General features: G+C 34.7%; 2 protein-coding genes across 3 annotated transcripts in view; one reads left to right on the top strand and one right to left on the bottom strand.

Moving 5' to 3' along the window:
- LOC108907240 overlaps positions 1–22,314 on the bottom strand; it is a 34,896-nt gene extending 12,582 nt beyond the window's left edge. The window contains exons 1-11 of the mRNA XM_018710832.1: positions 22,232–22,314; positions 22,096–22,175; positions 21,885–22,033; positions 19,823–20,013; positions 19,636–19,757; positions 16,332–16,558; positions 10,692–11,067; positions 6,989–7,134; positions 4,976–5,079; positions 4,697–4,916; positions 4,064–4,279 (exon numbers count right to left, since the gene is read on the bottom strand). Of these exons, the coding sequence (XP_018566348.1) occupies positions 4,064–4,279; positions 4,697–4,916; positions 4,976–5,079; positions 6,989–7,134; positions 10,692–11,067; positions 16,332–16,558; positions 19,636–19,757; positions 19,823–20,013; positions 21,885–22,033; positions 22,096–22,175; positions 22,232–22,314 (1,914 nt within the window). The remainder of the gene's footprint in view (positions 1–4,063; positions 4,280–4,696; positions 4,917–4,975; positions 5,080–6,988; positions 7,135–10,691; positions 11,068–16,331; positions 16,559–19,635; positions 19,758–19,822; positions 20,014–21,884; positions 22,034–22,095; positions 22,176–22,231) is intronic.
- A 1,393-nt stretch (positions 22,315–23,707) lies between these two features.
- Positions 23,708–26,867, top strand: part of LOC108907268 — a 97,083-nt gene continuing 93,923 nt past the window's right edge. For both annotated transcript variants that reach the window (XM_018710874.1, XM_018710873.1), the window contains exon 1: positions 23,708–24,109. In XM_018710874.1, the coding sequence (XP_018566390.1) occupies positions 23,969–24,109 (141 nt within the window). In that variant the 5' untranslated portion in view covers positions 23,708–23,968. The remainder of the gene's footprint in view (positions 24,110–26,867) is intronic.

The following is a 26,867-nucleotide window of genomic DNA, read 5'->3' as shown; positions in this document are numbered from 1 at the left end:
TTTAAAAGTAGTGTGCCTAGTGTTTTCGAGCGACCTCTAAAAATAAATATCAACGAACTAATAATTTTTTTTATTGAATTTGATGAACAAAAGAATAGAAATAAATCACGAGACACTTAAAAAATTTCTCGAAGCAAAATTTACTACCGCACTTATGAAATATAATTTTTTAATTTTTTAAAATTTAAGTGTCGTGATTTATTTATATCCTTTTGTTCATCAAATTCAATAAAAAAACAATTGTTAGTTCGTTGATATTTATTTTTAAAGGTAGCTCGAAAACATAGGTACACTACTTTGAATGTTAAAATAATTATGAGTGACCTTTAGAAATTAAAAAATCGATTTGAAATTTTCAGAATCGAGATTTTTTTCGACCTAGAAAATGATAAAATAACAAGAAAAAATTTAAAAAAAAATTCAATTTTTGACGATTTTGGAAATTTTTAAAAATCTTGAGCGACCTCTAAAAAAATTTTTTTGAGCTGATTTTTTGAGGGGGCTCTTAAAACATGACAAACTAACATATTTTCACATGAGACACGAAAAAGAAATCGTTTTTTGGGCCATTCTACTCTTTATATTGTAGTTAAAATCAACTAGTTAAGCTGTTTGTTGTAATTACTGTCTGTAGTTTTTTTTCTAAATTATTCTATTATTTATTATTGATACTTATTCCGTACTGTGATCGAGCAAGCATTTTAGGTTTGGTACTTCTAAATCTAATAAAAACCAATTTTCACTATTGAAAGACTTCCCAAAACCCTTAAGTCGCGCGCGAGATTTTGAATTTGAAACGTTCAAGTCGTAAATCTCGCACGCGATCGAGAGCGAGGTTCACGCGCACGCGCGGACCTGGCGCTCCTACTTCCGCGTGCAGACGTTCATTAACGTTGACTTTTACTGCTGCTAGCGCGTTTATTACCTGAACTATCAATTTTAATTTATTTATCTCGATTAAGATACGATTTTTTTTTCTATAATTTTTTTTATAAATAAGAGATTGTGAAGGGGCCTCAGGATTATCATTAATTAATTAATTAATAATATCGCAGATATAATATATATAGATAATTATTAGTTTTAGTTTTGATAATTCGTACTCATGGTAATGATTATATTGTAACTAAATAAGTTCTATTTAATGCAAAAAGAGCGAATTCCCGAGCGACTTTTGCCTGACCCTGGGACAATTTGTTTATAACGCTGTTCTGTTTTCAACTTTTTAAAATTTTTCTTCTTCGATGCGTTTCTTTGGATCAATTAGAACCTATGTTTACGATATTAACTTCGAAAATTAACGTTTAGTAATTAAACAATTAGTTGCAAAAAACGAACGGAATCAATTAACAAATACCTGGAGCAACAATTTCACGATCAATCGAATCAGCGTTTGGCACACATGTTGGTCATTGGATTGATCGTGTTTTCCATAAATTTCATCAACATCCAACGCTTTTTGCAATAATAATGTGCAATTTTCGAAACCTGATTTTTTCGCGTTCGACCTCTATTTTACAGTTACCTAACAAATGACTTTAGGTAGGTACTTTCTAATTTTCCGATAGGTTGTCTAGATTTTCATGGGCAGTAAAAAAAGTGAAAAAAAACACGTAATTTTACAACTTCTTTGAAATTTGCCAACTTAGCGTCACTTCTTTCGAGTTAATTTTTTGATATCATCATTCTACAACCCTTCCTCATCATAAAGTGCAATCAAATGTCTGCTAATAATTTTTTCATGTTCAAACTAACTCTAATTCGACTAGAGTATAAAATACTGTTTATAACGTTGATTATAAAAAAATAAAAAATCTAAAAGAAAAATGTCAAACAAAAATTGATTGCACGCATTAAAAATCTGTTAAATCATGTTTAATAACTTTCAAAAAATTGTCATAAAGTTTAAAAGTAATAATTTACTCTATCTTCACGGAATTAAAGACATTCTTTGGGGAAAGACGTCGACTAATAATTACACATATTAAAGCTTTACATGCCTTCGAAACGTGACGGACAAATGATTACTATGAGTCGAAAAATGGTTTAATTCTATTTTGAATTACATTGAGCCTGGTGGAGTGATAGTCATGGATAACGCGCCCTGCCATAGTCGACGAAAAGAAATATTGCCAACACCTTTATGGAGAAAAGGAGGGACCGCCTAGCCGGGTGTCTTGGCCGGTGGATTTCGATCTGCCGAGGCAAGCATCACGGACGCAGGCTGGAATTTGGATGGGTGACCCAAGGCAGGCTCGGGGACGTGGCTGTGGCAGCCTGCCAGAGACCTGGCAACATTTGCCGCATGCGTGTGGTCCTCGATAAACGGTAATGAGAATAAAGCAAAGAAAATCTCTGTAACTCGGGACCATGCTATCATACATAAACTGTACGAGACTTTGCCACCAAGCCACCCGTGTAGTAAATAGGATGGTTTGAAGAAAAGTAGGTACTCGAGTAATGAAGGAGGGTGTACAAGGGGCCTAATAAGGCCTAAGTGCCGCGGTGGCAAAACAATTCCACCACCCTCCGACATACATACATACATACATACATACATACATACATACATACATACATAATACATACATACATACATACATACATACATACATACATACATACATACATACATACATACATACATACATACATACATACATACATACATACATGGAGAAATGTATGCAATGGATAGATTGTGAGAATGGTTGAATGGAAAACATATTGAATATAAAGTCGCAATAATAAAAGTATAACAGCAATTGCTAAAAAAAAGCCAAATACACAAAATATGGAGTTGATGGAAGGTATAAATAGTCCAATCAATAGGTAGAAGAGCTTATAAAAAATACTACCTGGAAACAAAAAATATGGTGATATAGGAAAAAAAATTCTAAGATAGTGTTTTTTCCTATGGCGCATAAACGGCGAAGTTAACCTAAAAAATTCACAAAGTCAAAATAACGGTTTTTCGCTAATAAAAAAAACTTGAACTTCAATGGAAAGAAGTTAAATGATTAAGTTGTAGCTATTAAAAAACCTATCAATCCGCATTTTTAAATATATCGAGTGCTATATTACTTTTCGAGATATATCGAAAAAACCGTCAAAAATTGACTTTTTTGTTTTTGCTATATCTATTTTGAAATTTGCTACTTGTTGTAAATGTAGACCTCGGCAAGCAAAAAATAACAAATTTCAAAACCTTAATTTATAAGAGATACAGCAAAAACAGAAAAGGTCGATTTTTGACGGAATTTTCGATATATCAAAAAGTAATATAGCAATCGATATATTGAAAAATACGAATCGATAGGCTTTTTTGAACTGTTACAATTTTCTCATTTAACTTTTTTCGATTGGAGTTTAATTTTTTTTTATTTGCAAAAAATCGTTTTTATGACATTTATGAATTTTTTAGGTTAACTTCGCCATTTATGCGCCACAAGAAAAAAGCACTATCTTTCGTAGAATTTTGTTCCTATATCACCATATTTTTTGTTTCCAGGTGATATTTTTTGTAAATTTAATTTTAGGCAGGTACAAAATAACGAATGTAGGACCTTGATAAAAGAGATGAAATTGTAATACAATCAGTTATACATTTGATCAGTGATAGCGTTAGTGACTGTGGTGGTGGTAGTGCCTACCTACCTATTGGGCGTTTGGACATACCAAGATGGGTGTAAATTTGTTAGGATGATCTAGACATACCAAATTGTCGTTCAATATTTAACAAATTTTGTAACCTTTTAAAGTGATACGCCCATGGAATCGCATTCCCTGCACATCTTACCCGTCGCAAAAATCTAAATGCTAAGAACCAGCGAATGAGTCATGACCAGTGGTATGTTTTTTTAAACAGTTACGACCTGGAACGATACGTTTTTCTAAGACTTTCAGTTATCTTTGATATTATTATTTTTTTAAATTCAAATAAAAAAGTTATGATTACTTTAAAAAAATAAAAATGCAAAATATAAATTAAAAAAGTTACTTTGAGGTTATGTCACACCACTAATAGAGTGAGAAGTTATGTAAATGTATTATTTTTACAAACCTCCAAGATGAAGGTGGAGGCGCCGTACTCCATGTTGTCCTCCAGGTAGATCCTGGCGTACATCCGGTCCGCCGGCCGGAAAATGGCCGTCTGCGCGGGCACGGAACACCCCACCTGGGCCATGACCTGCAGCAGCACCACCTGCCGGATGAATATACTCTTGCCCGAACCGTTCGGACCCGTTATGATGTGGAGGTTGTAGTCGCTGGAGCAACTCTGGAACGATCCGAAATAGAGTAAAACTGCCACCTAACGACAACCTGGTCATCGTTACTGGGCATTAGCACATGCAATGGTGACGTCAGTAATAGTAGTTATAGAAGTCAGCAGAAATGACGGTAAATCATGGGAAATTCTTTATGTCGAGGGGAAAATCGCCTGGAAAAATTAATTAGAAGTACTGTTACACAAAAAATAGCCATACTCAAATCGTACAGACATACAATAAGTTTGAATTGCTTTGAGCAATCTTTTACGCAAGCTGTATCTGGGAAACGAATGATCACACGAACTTTTTTGGGGTCCTCTGTACGTTTAAAATTTTTAGTACTGCTTTTACCATTCGATCACCACTGAGGTGACGTCATGCGCGAAGCCGCGAGGCTTTATAATCCGACTGGCACCACTACTTACTATATAATTCGGAATCGGCTTGGTGGACAGCAGAAAATCCAGCAGGGGGTGGCGGGCGAAGGTAACCTCGGTGAAGTCCCCGAATTTCGGCCTCACGTACCCGTTCCTCACGCTGCACTCCGCCAGGGACTGCAGCAGGTCCAGGTACGCGATCTCTTCGCAAAGCTTGTAGAACAGGGTTACGTATGTCCTTATGTCTACGATTATAGAGTGCACCATGCTGAAAATGTATAGATTCTACTGTACTGTAGCCTTGTAATAGACGACGGAAAGTCTTACACGTTGCTGATCCTCAGTATGTCGGCCATAATGTCGTCCAGTCTGGTAGATAGATTGACGAGTTCTGGCGTTTTCATGGTGAAGCTGCCTGCTAGGCGGTACACCTAAAATGTTGTTTTTTTCTGTGATATTTTAAAAGGTAGGTATTTGATTTTTTTTGCAGTAAATTTCACAAATATAGTCCATTTTTTATACAGATTGTAATTATTATAAGTGTGGATCAACTTTTTAGAGGTAGATGTTCCCTAGAATACTAGTCTGAAGTAACTTTGTTGTAATTACGTAAATAGTTGAATTCGTTTTTTCAACTGCATTAAAACTCATGTCTACGCCGTTACGGAGTAACTTCCGAACTCATCTGTACGCGCAGGCTTGTCGGTGTAACCTGTTGCTATCTTTTTAATGCAACCGTGTGAAACTAACGGAGTGGCAGAAAATTTGAGAAAACGAACTCATGAGGTGGTCTCTGTATAAATATGGCCGCATTCAAAGGTATTAAAAAAAGTCACAATGAAAAGACTATGATTCGATCGGTTTTCAGAATCAATAAAGATGGAGGGTCAATTAGGCTCGTTTCGGCCCTCTTCAGCACAGACGAGCCGGTGAAGCAAGAAGAGCGGTAGAAGAAAGGGCCCTAGCCGGCGGGGCCCAGCCAGGACAAAAGGAGGTCCCACAAAGCGCCTATACCGGCCGCATTTGCGGTCGGGGTAGACGACGGATGGGGCCCACCTACGAAGACTGTCCAGGCCTACACGAGATGAGGCAGGATAAAGAGGGATAATTCCCCTCGATCCCAAATCATTGAGGCCAATTTCTAGCCATCGAATATTGGCGCGCGTGGCGCGGCTCCTTCATTTTTGGCCAAAAGAAAACATTTTTTTTTATTATTTATATCCAGTAACTAAACAATTTCACCCTAAACGGGACCTCTTCCCTCCTTCTTAGTCAGGATCAAGGTCAATTAGAGGCCAGATTGAGAAAAAATGCATTAAATCAAAATGCATTAAATTAAAGGATCTCGGAGTTTAGGTTTTTTGGATCGCTGAGTCCGAAGCGGAGGTTAGTTTGTCTGTATCAGGCCATTTTAAGGTTGTTTCAAGGTAATTTCAAGGTCAAATTGAGAAAAAGCCGAGCAATCAAGTCCAACCACCACCTGTTATACAGGATTTTGGATTCAAACTCGGAGACTTCAAAAATGGTAATCGATTTGTCGGTTTTTTCTTGGTTTGACTTTTAAATGACCTTGAAATAACCCTCAAATGACCTGATGTAGACAAATTGACCTTAGATTCGGATTCAAACCCCCAAAAACCTATACATCAGGCGGTTAGACCTAAATGCTCGGTTTTTTCAATTTGACATTGAAATGACCTTGATACAGACAAACTAACCTCGAATTCTACCCCAGCGACTCCAAAATCANACCTGATGTAGACAAATTGACCTTAGATTCGGATTCAAACCCCCAAAAACCTATACATCAGGCGGTTAGACCTAAATGCTCGGTTTTTTCAATTTGACATTGAAATGACCTTGATACAGACAAACTAACCTCGAATTCTACCCCAGCGACTCCAAAATCACGCGTGACAGGTGGTGGGACTTGATTGCTCGGCTTTTTCTCAATTTGACCTTGAAAAGACCTTGAAACCTAAAAACCTAAACTCCCAGATCCTTTAATTTAATGCACTTTTTCTCAACCTGACCTCTAATTGACCTTGATCCTGGCTAGGAAGGAGGGGGAAAAGTTCCATTTGGGGAGGAATCGGTTAGTTATTGGATATAAATAATAATATTTATTTTTTTTCATTCTTTTAGCCAAAAATCAAGGGGGACGAAAACCGGCCTAATCGACCCTCCCCCTTTCAAGTTGAACAATCCTGTATGTATGTTCAGTATAGGCAGATAGATGATAATAAAACAACCAAATGTTATAAACAGACTGAAGACTAAATAAATACATATTTTTGAAAGAAATACGAATCATCTGGTCTAGAGACAATAAATCCTTACCTCAATGAATTCTTCCGGCAAGTCCGATTTCTTCATGTACCTCTTTTGCTTTTGGTTCAAACTGAGGACCATGTGGTGACCCTTTGTCTGGTTGTTCCCTAGCGTTAACGCTAAGTCGTATTTTTCTGCTAATTTTTTTACGTATTCTGAAAAAGTTTGAGTATCGGGAGTCGAACAATAAATTCCATATAAAAAACAAATTTCATTGGTCTGTTAAACAAAATCGAATCCAAGTTGAGGATATCGAAAGATACAAGGTGGCTCAAATTAAAAATTTATGAAACGGCAAAAAAGACATTAAATTCAGTTTTTAAGCATTATGTGGCTTTAGAAGGTTTATTCCTACTTATTATTGTTTAAGACAGGGCTCTATTTAAAAAAAATGGAGATGACGGTATCAAATCGAAAACGAAACGCCGGAAGGCAGAATTGATGTTTCTATGAAAAATTATTTAAATATTGTCATTTAGGAGTGTTGCTTTTTTGCTCCAGCTCTGATCATATCAGGGAAAAAATACATAGAAAACGAAAAATATTCAGATTTGTTTAAAAAATTAAAAAGAACATTTGAAATCTGTTTATAAAATTGCAGTGGTGCAACTATTTTGTAATTTTGAGTCACATTGTATTTTTCGTCGTTTAGCTGAAACACTTCCAAAATTTTGAGTAATTGGCCAAAAATACTGAAAGATCACCGAAAATCACGTTAGTGATCGCAAAAATATTCGGAAAAATTTGTTCTGAATTTGATCAAGTGGGTTTCTCGTGTTTTTTTGAATCCAAATATGAATTCTTTCTCTGCATTCCTCCAAATTTTGCAAAAATGCAAAATAATAGCGACAAATCACCGAAACTAGCGAGGAATCGCCAAAAATCATGTAGTGTGCGCCAAAATCTTCGAAAGCGGTTTTCTAGATTGGATCTTTTCGTAAATTTTGTCGAGACGAATTTCAATCTAAATTCTGTCGAGCCTCATTACCCAAATTTTGTAAAAATCGCAAAATACGACAAAAAAAATGGAAATTGTGAAATCCAAAAAATCTTAAACAAATGTCACGGATATGAATTACTTCCAAATAAATTCGACTGGATTGGCTGGAACCATGCTTTCTATAATGTTGCTCTTTTTCTTCTCTTATAGCGAACTCTTCTCTTCATATCAGGCTTGTCGGACGGTGACTGTAATGCGAAATTGGAAGAAGGTATTTTTGATGGTCCTCAAATTTGTACTCTTTTTCTAAACGAAAATTTCATTACAAGGATCAATGACGTTGAAAAAACAGCAGAGCAAAATTTCAAGAATATATCTCGGAACTTTTTAGGAAATGAAAAGAGCTTTCTTCGAAAATTTGGTTGAAGAGATGTTGGAAAATTTCAAACACGCTCACCTCGACTGCTTTCCTCAGAACCTTGGAGACTACAGTGAAGACCAAGGAGAAAAATTCTATCAAGATGTAAGTGAAATAGAGAATCGATACCAAGGAAGATGGGATATCAATATGATGGCAGATTTCTGTTGGACACTAAAAAGAGAAACGAATCAGAATAGACAGAAGAGAAAGATAAACCCGCTGCATAGGTCATTCGAAGAAAAAATAGTTCGCTACAGGAGAAGAAAAGTATAAGAGCAACATCAACGAATGTCTGGTTGGAGTCAATCGAATTCATTTGGAAGTAATTCATGTCCAGGACATTTATTCAGGATTTTTTGGGATTCGCGATTTCCATTTTTTGGGATATTTTGCGATTTTTGTAAAATTTTTGGGTAATGAGACTCAACAGACTTTAAATTCAAATTCGACTCGACAGAATTTATAAGAAAAACACTTGAACCCATCTAGAAAACCGATTTCTAAATTTTTTGACTGTCGTTAATATGATTTTTTGCCATTTTTAATTATTTTTTTACGTTTTTTTTGCAAAATCTGTGGGAACTTCAGACTCGAATTTAGTATATCAAAGTACATAAGAAAAATAAGTTCAGAAAATTTTTTTTTTAATTTTTTTGCGCTCACTAGTATGTGATTTTTGGTAATTTTTCGCTAGTTTTGATGATATTTTGCAAAACTTGGGGGGGGGACGCAGCTTAAAAGACTTCAGATTTGGATTCAGCACGTCAAAATACACACAGATATCCACTTGATCAAGTTCAGAACAAATTTTTTTAGAATTTTTTTGCTCCCATTAACCTGATTTTTAGCGATTTTTCGCTATTTTTTTATCAATTACTCAAAATTTGGGAGTGTTTAAGCTAAACGGACTTCAGATTCAGTTTCAGCAATTCAAAATACATAGAACCTACTGTGTCAAATAAAAGGTACAAGCCATTTTTTTTTGTATCCCGGTGTTGTGATATAACAAACTGAAAAATTAATAGATTTATAAAGGACTGGCAATTAATTAATAATAACTATCGAATGTCGCCCTTATTATTAATTACAGAGGCCCACAAAGAAAAGTCTGTATAGTTCGGTCAAATTAGTCCTAAAAATAGTGGTCAAATAACGAAAATTCCGACAGAGCTAAATTTTGGTGGAGACCTTGGGAAACACCATTAGAAATAAAGTGTCAAAAGTCCCCATCGATCCCATGTGTGCTAAAAAAGTTATTCGGGGTCAAAGGTCAAAATTTGAGTTTTTTTTGATTTTTTTCGAAAACGGTATGTTTCATCAAAAAGTAGCCCTGACAAAAATTATAGATCTTAAAATTATCTACAAAACTGGCCCTTATACTTTTTTCCAAGGATCACCATTCCTGAGATATCGCGATTCTAAAAGTTGAAGGAGTCACGTTCTACATGATATGCATATATTTCCACACCACTTGTGAGGTAGTGTACTTTGACGCGTTTTTCGTTATTTGAAATGTCTATTTTGACGGGACTATGTGATGTAAACCGGGCCTTGTTATTGGTACACATTTTCGGTCACTATTTTTGAATCTTCTCTATTTTGAGCCTACACGTCAGGATTTTTTGTAAATCGTTAATTTATATATCTTAAAAAGCCCCTAAGGGTGACCGTAATAGTAAAACTAGGTATTTCCTAGCCCTATGACTAGGTTTGTCAGAGAGAGCCGCAATTTAATGGCGTACCAAGCGGGTCAATCGAGACATGTGCGAGCCGCTGCCTTGGAATGCTTTTCACGTTCACGCCACGTTAGTATACTGTTGCCTTAATGTGCGTTTTGGATACATTGTTATAAATTGTACTTAATTTAATGCTTATTTTCTACGTAATTTATTTTATTATGCTTCAAATGATGCGTACGCCTATGTCCCGCGGCTTAGTTCTGACAGCCCAACCTATGACCTTGAAACTCCCTAACCTAAACCCCATAACAACATAACCCTGAAGATCCGACAAATGGGTTCCAAAACCTTGGAATGGGACACTCCGTTGGGTTACTCTTTGTCAGAAACCACCATATGACCCCATAACCCTATGAAATTGGGAATGGAGTGAACAAGACAAAGAAATTAAATGTACACCATGTTTATGGTTGACTAACCTTGGAACCAAGCCTCAAGTAACCCTATAACCCTGCAACCCTTTATCAGAAATCACCACAACCTCATAAACGCAAAACAGAAGTCAGATTCAGATTCAGTTGCCGAAACTGGTATGCTTTACGGTGCCGACAATTTTTTTTATGGCCTGCGTTGTTCTGAAATGAAGACATTTAAAGTTAGACCTACGCTTACCCCTCATATCGCCCAGCCTCTCCGAATACGTCTTCCGCACCAGGTCCAGCAGGCCGTTGATGCCGGGCTTGATGGCGAAGCATCTCTGAAACATCCCCGCTTCGCCTTTGGCGGGGTACGCGTTCTCCTGGATGGTGTTCCTAACGATACTCTTGATGGCCGCGAACTCCTCGCTGGACAGGGTCCCCGCCAGCTGGACGAAGAAGGGGTGGCTCGATTTCGAGAGCACTTCCTTCAGGGGCGCTATGAGGTCGACTAGGATGTTCAGGAGGAGGATGTAGTTCAGGTGGCGGTTGGAACACTTCTGGGAGTCGTCGGTGACCAGCGTGCCCACGCTCAGCAGCATGTCGATGTTCGAGACTTTTTGAAGGAGAGCCTGCGGCGCGTTGGATATTAAAGTAGGTATTTTTTGCATCAGGACTTTAACTGTCCTTGAAAGACTTCGTTGTAAGTAAAAAGTTCAATTTCTCTTTGAATTCGAAGCCGAGGTCGAAATTTCTCAATTGGCTCTTGTTTTCGAGATATCCTAACCTAAAAATGTCAAAATCGCAATTTTTGACATATTTGAGGTTATGCTACATGGATAGGTAAATTTTTTTGCCAATTAGTACAGTCATTGAAGCTTTTCACCTCCGAATTCTTTGAAACTGAACCGATCGACTTGAAATTTGGCAGATAGTTAGAGAAAAGGTCAATGAACATCAGTGACATAGCTCCGATTGACGCTTCCACCCTGTTGAGGGTTGTTGAAATCCCTTCTCGGGAGTGAAAATTTTTTTCAAAAATAACTGGAAATCGATAGAGAATCAAATTTTGAGCAAAAAATATTAGAATTTTTTCGAGAAATCAATAGTTTTTTAGTTATTCACGATTGAAAACTTGGAATTTTGAGTGGAAAAAAACACTTTTTTAAAGTATTTTTCGCGAATAACTCAAAAACTACGCATTTTATTAAAAAAAAGTGTAATGTACAAAAATGTAGCTTATAAATAAACAAAAAAAATCGTTTTTAAAAAGTGTTGTACGTCCTATACAAAGCGAAATATGATTAGTGGAAGGGGACTTGTTTTGGGGGGAATACTCGATTCGATGTATTCAACGTTAAATAACGGAAAAAAAAATAATTTTACGTGTATAACGCTTCTGGAGTTTTTTGTAGTACTCAAAAAGATCTTCAAAATGAGTACTTATAAAAGTTAATTAGAGCAAAATTGAAGGAGTTGTCGTCAAAAACAGATGTGTTGCTCATATTTTTTAAGGAAAAATGAGCAGTAAACGCTGTACCATTTCCATTAGAATTAAAATTAATTGTATACCCTTTACAATTAGTTTTGTTTTAGTGTTTTTCATACGATCCTGAAGTTAGACCGGTTTAGAATGCTTTTTTTTAATAATGTACGGTAAAAGTTGAAAACGTATTTTTCATTATTAAAAAAATTGCCTTATTTATATAATAACTCTAAAACTATGAAAGATACGTAAAAATGTTAGACAACAAAAATGTAGCTTTTTTACGATCTTACAGCTCTTGAAATTATCTTTAAAATGTTTTTTTGTAGGATACTATAGCTTCAAAATTAACCGAGTTATGGTAAAAAAACCAATGACATTTTTTCGGAGCAAAATAGGCTTTCTCATGTTTATATATTATATTATACAAATAAAATAAGTAAAAAAATGTAGTGTGATTATTTATATGCAGCGTAGCAATTTTTTTTATGATTGATTATATTTAAAAATAGATTATAATAAGAATATTTTACATTAATATTTGTAAAAGGGTAGTTTATAAGAATTGAAAATGGCAAAAGTTAAATATTCTTTCATAAACGATATAAGGGAATTTTTATTTTAAATTATTGCACAATTATAGCATTCCAAGATTTAAAACGTAATTTTTTATCATTTTTTTAGCACAGGGGTGATTTATAAGGGTTGAAAAGTCTAACGAAATACAAATTCTTTCAAAAGCAATGAGGGAATTTTTATTTCAAATAATTGCACGGTTAAAGCATTCCAAGCTTTTAAAAAGTATTTTTTTATCATTTTTGTCAATACAGGAGTGGTTTTTAGGGGTTGAAAGGGAAAAATTATTTTATTAGCTATAAGGTAATTTTGATTTTAAATAATTGCTCGATTTAATCATTCCAAATGTTTAAAAAGTAATTTTTTATCATTACTTTTTGCGTAGGGGTAGTTTTTATGGGTTAAATAAAGGGTCGAAAAGATCAAATATATCATAAAACATGTTCGAGAACATGGAACAAAGGTTTTTATCAATAAAATGCTTAAAACTTAATTTTTTAAATCTTTTTCACTTAGGGGCAGTTTTTACCCCTAAAAAAACAAAAATCGTCAATTGAGCTTATGTCACTTTTGAACTTGAGCCTAAGATGAGCCTTATTCTAAATTTTCATGCAAATCCATGCAGTTTCAAAGAATTCGGAGGTTACAGCTGATTTTCAGCTTCAGTGACTGTACTAAAAACCTTTATTGGGGTCTTAAAGTCTTAAAATTACTCGTAATAGGATTTATCTCGACATCATTTTTCGTATACTTTGACTTATTTCTCGATTTTTGAATATACTCACAGCACAGCACCACAAACCCAAATTCATCGACACCCGGAAGCAGGGATCTTACATGTTTTTGGGGTCGCTGATCATGAATCTGAACCCCAAAATACTCTATCACGTCAAATTTTGCAATAAACTTAAAAAAATGTCTAAAAATTCTGTATATAGCCGACATTTTACGCATTATATCAACCTGGAAATACATTTACACGCTAAAGAGGCTAATACGCTCAATGCCGAACCCATAAATCCTAAGCCCAAAAACCCTAAGCCCATAAACTCATAACCTGCAAACCCATAAACTAAAAATCGATAAATAAGTCAAACTAAGCAAAAAAGTTACTTTTCCATGTAACATAACCCCAAATATGTCAAAAAATCACAATTTTGGCATTTTTAGGTTAGGTTATCTCAAAACCATAGCCAATTGTCGGCTTATGTTATTACTGGCTGTTTACTGATTATTGAGGGTACAATTCAATGCTAGTTAGGTAGTAATTTCGCGCAATATCAGTAGAATCTTGTCTATGGGGATGGGGTTAGATTGTCCGTCCGCACATGCCACTTAACGTTCTACAGGGTGTAAGAAGTTTGACTGCCATTATTTCTGCATGAGATAGAGTAATCATAAACGAACAAAAAAGATGTATATTACAGATACGTAAGATTAACAGTTTTCAAAGTACAGTGAGTATTAATATTAGGGAGCTTCATCACAACGTGACAACAGCGCTTAACCTGCTGATGCACAGCACGTGTGCACGCGGCAGACTTGTTCTACGGAAAAAATGTAAACAACTATTATTGTGAAACATTTAGTAGATTTCAAGACAATTGTTTTCCAGTTTTTAAATAAATAAAATAAAATGTATCGATTTTGTAGTACGAAGATAGTATTGTGCTTAAATTTTAGCTCGAATTTTAGTAATTATGAATCTCTTAAAACAGGAACTTAACTTTTAATCAAATTACGTATTTGAAAAATATGTAATTAATGTACCCAAAGATTCACATCGTCGAAATAACACAGCCACACAAAAAAAGAAAAGTAGTCTGTATTTTTCATGCGACATCTGTTATCTGTAGTATTTTTGCCTCCTGATCACGAATCCGGTGTCAGAAATGAACTATCACATCACATCACAGGAATTTCCTAACCTCAAAAAACAGATCAAAAATAGCAAAAATTCACGAGAAAATGTTAGGAAAACTAGATACATTTTTTTTTCTATATTCAAATATTTATTTATATTAAGAACCCGCCGAACGTGAATTAGCGATCAGAATTGATGGTTCTTTTTCTAACCTCAAAAAAACGGGTCAATTAAAGTCAGATATCACGAATTCTTCAAACAATTACAGATTCGCGCCAAATTTAGTATACGGGGGTTTTCTGGGTCGCTGATCACGTATCCGAGGTCAAATCTGCAAAATTCAAGATGGCGGATCTAATATGGCCGACCAAATTTTCAAAACATAACAGATTCGCATCAAATTTGGGATAAGGGGGTTTTCGGGGTTGCTGATCAGGAATCCGAGGTCAATTTTGCAAAGTTCAAGATGGCGGCCGACTAAATTTTCAAAAAATGACACATTCGCCCCAAATTTGGTATACGGTGGTTTTTGAGGTCACTGATCACGAATCCGAGATCAGATTTACAAAATTCAACCCGTGAATAGATCTTTTACAGAAAAAAGAACAAGATACAGCCGAAAAAAAGTAAATTAACACATGATTGGCGGGTACTCAGGTTATAAAGTAAAATATTACAAAATGATTTTCGCAATTCTGACCTCGAGTACGTAATCAGCGACCTCGAAAACCTTCGTATACCAAATTTGCTGCGATTCTGTTATTATTTGAAAAAATTTGGTCGGCCATTTTGTATCCGCCATCTTGAATTTTGCAAAATTGACCTCGAATTCGTGATCAGCGACTCCGAAAACCCCCGTAAACCAAATTTGCTGCGATTCTGTTATTTTTTGAAAATTTGGTCGGCCATCTTGGATCCGCCATTATGAATTTTGCAAAATTGACCTCGGATCCATGATCAGCAACTCAAAAAACCCCCGGATACCAAATTTGGCGCGAATCTGTTATTGTTTGAAAATTCGTGATATCTGACTTTAATTGACCCGTTTTTCTGAGGTTAGAAAAATAACCATCAATTCTGACCGCGGATTCACGTTAGGACCTCTTAACTATATAAATGAACATTTGAATATAGAAAAAAAAATTTTTGTATGTTTCCTAGCACTTTTTCATGAATTTTTGCTATTTTTTACCTGTTTTTTGAGGTTAGGAAATTCCTGTGATGTGATAGCTCAATTCTGACACCGGATTCGTGATCAGGAGGCAAAAATACTACTGATAACATATGTCGCATGAAAAGTACAGACCACTTTTCTTTTTTGTGTGGCTGTGTAATCATACGTATTAAAAATAATTTAGGTACTTACCAAAAAGCAAAATTCAGTAATTTTTAAACACACAAGTACAAAATAAACTACAACATATGCTCAAAATGTCCAACACCATTTTCGATGCACACACGACACCTTCGAATCCAATTTTCGCGCACTCGCTGGAAAACGCCTCAAGAAAAGGAAATAGTGGTACGCAAAAAACACTCCTACACGGTCGAATCCAGATACCAACTGAATTGCGTATTGGTGGTTGCTGGACACCTTAGTACCTCGTGTTGATAAACCGCCACGCCGTTGTCACATTGCTCGATATGAATTTTATCGAATTTTAAATGTATTACAACGGTAATTATTTTTTAGAATCAAGCATAAAGAAGTTCAAAAAAGTGATAAACATTGTATTTTATGGTATTCTACGCATGCAGTTATGTCAATATTCCTTTTAATTAATCGAACGTTTGTACATCAAGTTGGAAATTTTGATAATTTTTTTCTCGGAAATGGTTGAGTTTAGAACCCATGTCATACAAGGTTTTTAGGTTTATTTTTATGTATTCTATAGTCTGTTAAAATTAAGGCAGTCAAACTTCTAACACCATGTATATTATTGGTTGTTCTAGTCATTGGTCAGATTTACCTGGATGGAGAGCAACATTTTAGGATGCCTTATCAGTTCTGCGACAGCGTTCTGACGTTCCTCGATGTACGCAATCCTACAAGGCGGTTGTAGAATCGAAGAACGCAGGGTTCTGGACCCGATTTTGGTGAGACAGTGGTTCAGAACACCGAAGAGGCTCGAGTACTTGTTGCCCTGGGCGGGCTTGGTGCTGCAGACGAGTTCCAATCTGTCTGCAGTAGATACGTCTAGAATATGATTTTTCGGTTACCAAGCAACATAATCTTTTCGAATTTTACGTTTTCGTGCAAAAACAGACTACCAGTGGCGCATCCGGGCGGCGGGGCTCAGGGTAATGGAGAAATTTAGTAAAATTTAATGGTTTATTAAATTTTATGTGACCCGTTCAATCAGAAAAATAAGATTGTATTCTCTTATCGAGTAAGTAAAAATTTAACAATATGTTAGTGGCAGTTCTTGACTTCTGTACCAGGGAGGCCGAAAAAAATTAGGTACAAAGTGTTGCAAGATAAAAAAATTAAATATAATAATTGGGTATAGTTTTATTTTAAGTATTACTATTGAAATATAGGGAAAATGTGTTCAACATTATTTTTTATACTGAAAGTCCATTCTTCTGCTTTTATCTCAAATGACCTTTTCAATTATTTTCCCATTAAAGTTTGTTATTTCTCACACAATTGATTTTTCAATAGATAGCATAAATGTTAGTCTGTCTTTATAACTGTCTGTTTTCTATTATTATTATCATTATGAGCATTATGATATTTATAATACCAAATTTGTTATTCTCATCTTATTTTTCCACAAAAAAAAATTATTGTAGTGAAAAAGCAAACTTATAACTTGCTTTAAACAATTTTTGTTACATTTCCACCATACTTACTAATGATATTTAATTATAATCTTCCCGATCTTAATTGAAAACCAAATAGCTTGGCGGTATGTACCAGCATACATTGCCTAGCAGTGCAGTGCAGCAATGCGGAATTTGGTGTGATTCAGGTAATTTTAATTTATTATAGGTACCTTCTATTAATCATTCATATTTAGAAAGGGAGAAATAAGAGGGACATTTTGTTTACTAATATTATTACAACATGGCATTTTGGAGACCTTTTGAAACCGAATAAAACGAAATACTGCCAGGCAGTATTGGATTAGTAGAACCGGTTGTTGATGAAACAGATTTAGAATTTAAAAATAAAGATTTACATGTTCAATGTCAACGTCTCATTTTAAATATTTACGATTGTTTAAAAAAGGAAGAAAATTAAAAACGAGATAATGAAATTATTAATAGAAATCACATATTAACTAAAGTTTCAATGTCCACAATTTTTCGTGTTGCGTAAAGAGAAAAAGAAAACAAAAATTTAAAAATATCGATGACATGACGAGAGACGTAATTCGGCGGACAAATTATAATTTATATAAAGAAAACTGAGGACGTAAATAATTAAAATATGTTGTTGACCAAATGAACATATAATAGAAATTTTCTAGTCATTATACAGAGTGTCCCGAAATTCATGCAACAAAATTTGGTCACAGATTCTTAGGACAAATTTAGGGGACCGATATTTTTTATTTTTGCCAAGTGGTCCCCTCTTTCGGAGTTACAGCCCCCTGAAGTCCGCTCCTAAGAATAATCTTTTTTTATATCTCAGAACCCTGTTGTACGATAATCACTAAATTTGGTACACAGGGGTTTTATGACATGTGGAATCTGATGGTGCTACGTTTTTTGGCGGGGAACCCCCTTAAGACAATTTTTTCGTGGCCCCTCTTGTCTTTGGAGTCAAAAAAATTTGGTTGCATATTTAAATTTTCTTAAAAATTATCAGTCCACTAGAAAACATTGCGTTTTACGAAACAAATATCAAGAGACAGAAAAGTTTATAAATTCAATGGCTCTCTAGCTAACTAATAATTTTTAAAAAAATCAAATTTGCTACCCAATTCTTCTGATTCCAAAGACAAGGGGGCCCACGAAAAAGTGTCTTAAGGGGATTTCTCGCCAAAAAGCGTAGCACTGTGAGATTCCACATGTCATAAAACCCCGGTGTACCAAATTTAGTGATTCTCGTACAACATGGTTTTGAGATATAAAAAAACTTCTTAGGGGCATATTTCAGGGGGCTGTAACTCCGAAAGAGGGAGCCAGTTGACAAAAAGAAAAAATACGGGTCCCCTAAATTTGTCTTAATATCTATGTCTATGTCTATGACCAAATTTTGTTGCATGAATTTCGGGACACCCTGTATACAAATTATTATTATTTTTTTACCCTTAGCTGAAAACTTGTTTAGGGATGCCCATGAAACTCATTAAAATTTATTGCTAGGCGTTTTTATACATGTGAGTACATAATTTTTTCTGATATTATTTTTCTTTTCAATAATGTTTAAATTTCTGTGACGTCTAGCATGGGAAAATGTTATGAACAAAACAAATGAGTTCTAGGTAAAGTGCCCTCTAGCGGCACATAATCAAAGTTTTCTCCGACTAGTCCAATAGAGCTTGATGTGCCAAATGAGACACAATTGGACATGAATTAAATGTTATATAAAAATAAAAATAAAAAAATTGAACTTTGACAAGCTGTAACTTACAAACAATTAACAATTTGAAAAAAAATTCATTACATACGGTTACTATTTTAATCCTTAGAATCATTTCCCGGAGTTTCCTTACAGACTTTCAGAACACCCTGTATATCTATATCTTAAAACGCTGTATGTTGCTGGTGGTTACGTGTGTGGCACATGTTTTCTGACCACAAAACCTACACTTTTCTAATAAAAAATCTCAGAGTAAAAAAAGTTCGCTTATTTTTTCCTTATTTTCCGGGAGTAATAAGAAAAAAAGCCGCGAATAGCTACTATTTGGCTACGATCATATTAAACAGAATCCAAACTGTACCTATAGTAAATATATGCGCTACTCCCACTCCATCTTTCACTGCTGCACGACGGTAACCATGACCACCGCTGTAAACACTTTACAGAAGTAGAAGCGAGCTAAGCGTAACCCAGGTATTCAGAGTTGAATTGAGTTAAATTGACTGCACATTACAAATTTAACATTTCCTTTTCAATGTGTTTCATAATGATAATCTATTTAATTATCCAGATAACATTGTAAACTAAATTTTAAATTAATTTTTTTTACTACGAAAATTTCTTTTTTATTTTTCTTGAAACGACGAAGAACATATAATTTCTTATTTTCCATTACCCTGTCATGCCACCCTTTACCCGCCACTGGTAACAGAGCGCACTAATTCAAAATATCGGCTTACCTATTATCGCATACCCTTCCGACTCCTGGTAGTCAATCTTAATAGAGGCAGGCGCATAATAAACAAATAAGTTGTCCTGGACATAAGTGACCAAGGCGGATGCAGCAGCCAGAGCATAATATCTAGAATACAATTTGCTTCAGAAAACCTGAACGGAGGACAAAATGTTTTGTTATGTGATTGATACCTATGCTGCAGAACCAACAAAATCGGGTTTAAACTGGGAATACAAAGATTGGTCAATATGTCCATCCCACTGGCCTTGTTGAACGTGTTTCTGGGACACCCGGTATATTTAATCCTCGGAAAATGTTCCTTTACTTTGTCTATCAGTCGATTCCCGGAGAAGCTCTCCACGAACGTGAGCGGTACTAGAATCTGATGAAAATTGGGAATGTTGGATAAATAAATGTTGGCAAGGCCGAAACCATAGGCGTCGAATCCTCGAGGTTCTAGGTGCTCAAACGTATACAGTGATTTCATTTCAGATGTGTCAAAATGAGAGGAGCACCTTCCACCAGAAAATTTCACACCACTATTTTGTACACTAGAAAATTCTCCCCCCTCTATCTTCATGCTAATTCATGTGAAACAATATGAAAAAATTAGCTCTGTAAACCATTTGGGTATGTATCATCATCCCTTTGATAACAGTATATAAAAATTTAAAATTTCAACATTTCTCCTCTTCATATTGAAAGCACAATCTTCCAAAATGTTCGCTAATCGCTTAACAATCAAATACTATACAGGGTATTTCATAACTCTAACGACACAAAGCAGGCACTTGTTGAGGATCTTAAAATATGCCGATTTGTTATATAACATTTTTTTCTGAGATGTACCGTTGAAGAGATAATGGCCTCAGGAATGTTAAATTTTGAAAAACAATAATATTTCAGCAATGCCTTAACATAGAGCAACCAAATTTGGACATGATTTGCGTTTATTGTTATCTTTAATTGGTAAAAATATGAATTAGTTGGAAGCCCAATAAGGGCCGGACTAAGGGTAGGGCGCCTTTAAAATGAAATCGGTTTTTCTTGAATAACTTTTAAAGTACTTAATACAATTTAATAAAAATCTCCTAAAACAGGGTCCTTGAAACATACTTAGCTTTTTTAGTTTACCAGGGACGGGCTAAGCTTTACAACTTAATGCCTAAATTTTTAACACCCTGTATGAAAAACTTTAAAATAATAAATCTAGGTAGCTTCAACCTTAGGCTAAAAAAAGGTACTCTTGTTTATTGTCAATAAAATGAACCGTTTACAAGAAAAAGAAAAATAAACGAATTCATGTTTTATTTTTAATAAAAAGGGCCATGATTTCTATTTTTTTTTCTCGACAACAAAGTGACATCGCTAACTCATTGACCCTTTACATTAATAATTTACCGATTTTTGGATTTCGTGGTGAATTTAATTGTGAATTAATTCGAAATATGGAATACACGTTTATTGAGTATGCATCTCATGTCTTGCGTCCAACGTCTAAGGGAGAATGGCGATTCCAGTTAATAAGGTAATACATATTATTAACTTTCTTCATATTTGTAGGAAAATTTGGAAAAAATAGTACTGATACTGGTTTGAGAAAAACTGTACGTAAGCCGCAATTAAAGGAAAATATTTTAATTGCTGTAGAAGATACTCCATCAACGAGCACTCGAAAATTCACAGTTTAATACATGGAAAAAACATAGTAGCTTGAACAGAATCCGGCTCAGGAGACTCATAACGGCACACTGTCACTTTAGGAATCTACATAAGCTAAAGCTTGTAGACAGTCCGGTCTGCCGAGGATGTGAATCGGCAGATGAAACTTCTTTGCATATCCTGGGCGAGTGCCCGGGATTTGCACATAGCAGAATGGCGCTCCTTGGGGACCCTATTTGAAACCCAAGGAGCTGAGAGAAGTGTCAGCAAGGAAGCTTTTGGACTTTGTAAAAAGTACAAATCTACTTGCTGAATAGGACTAGTAGTGGGACGCACAATAGGCCTAATTAGGCCGCAGTGCTATGGGACTTTTAAAGGACCAACCACTAGATGAAGATGAAGAAGATGACGAAGAAGGGGGGGTCTGTACGAAAAAATTTTATAGGAACTTGTCTTCTTATTTTTTCATGTTCTGTCTGCACCCGAGAGATTTGCCACATTTTCCTCACGGCAAAGTTTTACTGTTATTTACGGTTTGAGCACCCAAAGCAAATCAGAGGTTGCGACGCCTATGATCGAAAATAAACCCACCTCTTGCGGATTGAAAATATTAATTTTCGTGAGTGTATTTATGTAGCTTTGGGTGTCGGATATCTGACAAAGTATTAACAGTGGTTTCGATACGTTTATGGCGGCTATCCCCACTTCGCACCTAGCTTCTCCTCTGCCCTCCGTAAGAGCTAAAATAAAAAAAAAATCGACGAATATGCTACACGACAAAAGCAAAATATGTCCTATTTACCAACTACGATCCTGGAATCCTCCTCAAATGACATTTTTGAGCTACCCGCAGACTTGTGGACGGAAGAAGAATTCGCGATACTAAATGTAAAAAAAATCCAAAATTTTGCATATACCCATTTAAAATTTTTACCTACCTAATGTGACTTTTCCCCCAATTTAAATCTGATGAAGGAGTATAGTCCTTCTTCTTAACCTTTGGAGTTAATGGAGGACCCATATCTGTAACTTGATTAACTTTGAAATAAATTTTTGAGAAAATAAAGTTTGCTCTTTGGCTAGTATTAATGAAACTTCCTGTAATACTTTAACCATTATTATCTAAATTGTAAAATATTTATTTTCAAATCCACCTTACCTAATATTAGTCATGTTGAAAGAAAGATATTCTCTTTAGAAGCAATAATAAATAACACGAAAATAATGATAGAAATATTACTAACATAAGAACTAAATATAAAATCGAAAAGGATGAGTAGGTACCTAGTACAGTGAGCAATAATATAAAATTAGATACATTTACTCATACTACTCATAGGGGTAAAATGACTAAAAAGTTAATTTAAAATTTGTAGTTAGGTAGTTACATTATTGTATTGAAATTTAAATGAGATTTTTAATTACCTGCAATAAAAATTGTATTTATTCATCATTCAGGAGCATTACACTAATCATATTTTACAAAAGACATAAAATACATTGTTACTTTATATACAAAAATCGCGTTATTAAGAATTAATTCATTACTTAGATACGTACCAGTATAGTTTTTGTTCCTACCACCTCTTTTTCCTCTTCCTCGTCCGCGACCGATTAAAAACTCGTTTAAATTCATTGTTGCCGCCTTTCTAATTATTTATTACGAATCGCACTGATATCCGTGGAAACGATATATTTTTAATTAAGCTAGGAAATAATTATTGCAATTTGACATTAGCAACAATGAAAAACAATTGCAATTTATTATCAGTCTCATGGCTTTCTTCCAAAAAATAAAAATTGAATTCGACACATTGCACATCTACGCTGTTACTACGTAGATGACCCACATATTCAGAGGCTGTATTTCTAGTTGCCTATATTAAGAACCCAAAATCTATAAATTAATGGGACTAAAAAAGTTTCATAAAAAACATTTTTTTTTATTAATCTACTATTTATTTTAATTAACAATTATACGATTAACATTGTTTACTATATCAAACGTTTGTTACACATTTATCTGCGCAAATGCACGCACCCAGTTCGTATATATGATCAAATGCATGTATCAGGAAGTATGAATAGTAAACACGTTTATTATTTACTTTGTTGCTCTTCTGAATACGTAATTTGTAACGTAATGTTCAATATCAAATTCATAAAAAACTAAGGTACTGTTTACATAAAACATCTTCACATTAATTTTATATTTTTACCTTTATACGTTTGCATTTGCGACTGTGACAGAGTATTTTATTTTGTGGTTTTTAAAAGAGGGTTCGCCGATAGCTTCAATGGGTTTATGTGGAGTGAAAGTGTTTTAAATAACTTGCCGGCATCTTGAGAACTGTAGATGCGGCTTAACGTTTCTCCGTTTTCGGTTTCGCTCTTGTATTGTTTGTTGTTGGGAAGATGGCGCCCCCTATTGGAAAAGAGATCAAGACTGATAAGAGCTGTCTTGCACTAATCACAGCGAAGCACCTTCTTTAATCAAAGGTGGCCATGGCAGTGCCTTAATTTATAACACAGCGTTTGACAAATGGAATGACGAGTGTGCCGTGTCTGTACCATTTTAAAAACCATCTAAAAACAATAAGAAAGGCTGTGAATCAACTAGAATTTATGTTAAATGTGTTGTGTGTGCTTTTGTTTTGCGTCCAAAGTGTTTAAATATGTGTAATGTACCGCCAAAGTTTTATCAATTGTGTCGTTTGTGTTTATCTTTTGATAAGGAGAATGTTCTATCTATTTTCGATAAGGCTGCTGTGGACAGAAATATCCCTAGGAAAATCATGACGTGTCTGTCAATTCTGGTAAGATGATTCATATTTTGATAACGAGTCATATCTGTATTTAACCTAATCACCGAGGCAGTGCTCCGTTTCTTTTGTTTTGCTCTTAGCCAGGGCCTATTTATTTCGAAGCATGGGTAGCAGGACGCAGCTGCATTGGATCGGGGTTATTTCGGGACATTTTACAGCCCATAATGATATAAATAATATCAGTTTTTTGTTTTAAAAACATCTGCTTCGCGTGGGACGGGAGGATGCATTGTATATTTGATTACAGCGGGCCAGGCCATTCATCAACCACGTCTTTGATGTACACCTGGTTGTTTTGCCTGAACGACTGTGAACAGAGAGAAAGTTTGGCAAGAACGGGAGATGTTCAGATAAGATGAACTCACGGTGATAACAAAAGTTTTCTTTGTGTGGTAAATAAAACCGCTCACTCTTCGACTACGAAGATATCGTGCCCACAGACCGTTGTCTGTAATTTCTTGCAGCAAAAACGGGGAACAGCCCGAGACAGTCAGGCCTGTTTCTTATCAGAATTCGAGATTATAAAAACTTGTACTTCGTATCTACCAATAAAATATTCCATTCTTCTCGGCTACGTAATATTTAATGGCCTCCACGGAGTTATTTTCGTTGCTTAATTTATGCGAAAGATAAGAGATTACTTCTACAAGTTTCCCATTACCATTTTTGTAATTGTTATTATAAACTGTGTAGATATGTTATTTAACATGGCTGGGATGGCGAATACCAATTAATCGCTGAAAAACTACAATATATTGCATTTTTTTTCACTCTAATCTCGAGTTAACCGGCGTAGGAAATAATTAAAAGAATATAAAAATGGTTAAGTCCGTTTCCACAGCGATTCTGTAATACCCAAGTTTGTCTCGAGTGGCAGGATATTCTTGTCAATTAATTTTATCTAACTTTATTGCTTTCTAATTAGCTGCCAAAACGAATGGGTTGCCACATTTGCCTTAAAAGTGTCATGAATGAAAAACTGATAGGTATATTATTAATAAAATCAGCAAAATAGGTTCATAAAATATGAAAGGATAAAGTTTTCACTTTTATTCATTATCCCCAAAATAGGAGGTTTTGCTATGACAGAAAAAATTTTAAAAGTTGTAGGATGTGTTAAGTATCGTTATCCCTAGTGTTATCCTTTCCAAAAAAAAAAGTCAAAATTCACATTTGGGGGAAGCCACGTAAATAATACTGTAACGTAATTATTTAACAAATTAGGTATTAGTTTTATTTATAATATAATTTGACGTTCCGACACTTAACTTTTAGCCTTTAGCAAAAATTACCTATATAGACCTAGACATTTTATTATTGATCTGAAACACGGTAGATTCTAGCAACACTTCGGACACTTTTTGAATTTTCTTTGAACTACACCACCCTTTGAATTCGTTGTAGCCAATCTCGTGCTGTCTTGATGATTTTTTGGGCACTAATTGTGAAACTGCATTTTGTGCGGCTTCCAATACTTCCCCTGGTAAATGCTCGTCTTCACTTTCCGGGCTCGTTTTGAATTAAATACTATTAGAATATGAATTACAAAATGTAATTCTGACACTACTTTTTCAAACAACTAATTTGTATTGTTTATTAGGTCGTTATCGTTACGATAGCTTGCCAAATTAGAAAGAAATCTCTTCATCTGTTTTTTTTTGTAATAAAATTCAAGCTTCAAATCCTCTATCTTGAAACCTAAGCCCTTTTTTTTTTTGTTAATCTCTGAAGTATAATTCAACACTAGGTATGAAATGTTTCCACAACAACTAAAGCGACTTTTAATGGTAAAACCGAGGGTAAAACTGTGATTAAATTTAGTATAAAACTCAACAATCCTTCAGTTTTTTATATTAAACTTAATGCAGACTTGAATATTTATATTTTATATAAGAAAATTAAACTTCGATTTTAATTAAACTTATTAAACTTGGGAAACAGTATATCCGAGGATATATCCTTCGTTTTTTGGCGTGAGTTTAGAAAACGTGTGTTGCAGAGGAAATCATTAATTAATTAATGATTTCCTTGATGGCGAAATAATTGGTGATGTCGAAGTATATTAGTTCTAAAAATATAAAAATTTAAATGTCAAGTCTTCTGAATCACAAGTAGGTATCTCTGATATGTCTGCTAAGTACAGAATCTAAAAATATTAAATGTTTGAATATAGGCAACGCTGGTACCAATTTCGATCTTATTCTAGCGGTTTTCTAAATTTTCTATAAATCGCAGATGTTTTATGATACGTCATGTTTTATGTTAACATTCCCTCGAAAACATCCATAAAAATGTTACTTAGGATTGGTTATAATGAAGACCCCATTACCATTTCGAAAATCGTATACTTATATCCAATAATTTTTTCAGATTTCTATTTAGTAAAACATTAAATATTTGGGAAACTAACGAGCGAGCGTTCAAATAAAATCGTGGTCGAAATTGGCTCTGTCACATTGGACGTAGGGAGTAGCTTATAGCGACCAACTTAACCTCATTTCTCAACGAGCTGTATAGTCCAATTAACTAAGCCTTTAAATCGAAATTTTGTCAACTTGGCTGAATTTTTTATATGAGTTAGTTTAAGGTATATTATAACAATAAGTGAGAGTAATTTTTTGTTCAACCCCCGGCCAAGGGTGGATAAAACAAAGGGCTTTTTCAAGATAACTCAAAAAGGGTAAGAGCTAGAAAAAAAAGTTTCATGAAAGTTGTAAAGCAGACAATTCTACATAAAAATGGTCTCTTA

The sequence above is a fragment of the Anoplophora glabripennis genome, unplaced genomic scaffold (assembly GCF_000390285.2).
Source record: "Anoplophora glabripennis isolate ALB-LARVAE unplaced genomic scaffold, Agla_2.0 scaffold168, whole genome shotgun sequence".
Classification (NCBI taxonomy): Eukaryota; Metazoa; Arthropoda; class Insecta; order Coleoptera; family Cerambycidae; genus Anoplophora; species Anoplophora glabripennis.
Note: the sequence above shows the minus strand (reverse complement) of the source record. Positions and strands in the feature narration are given on the sequence as shown.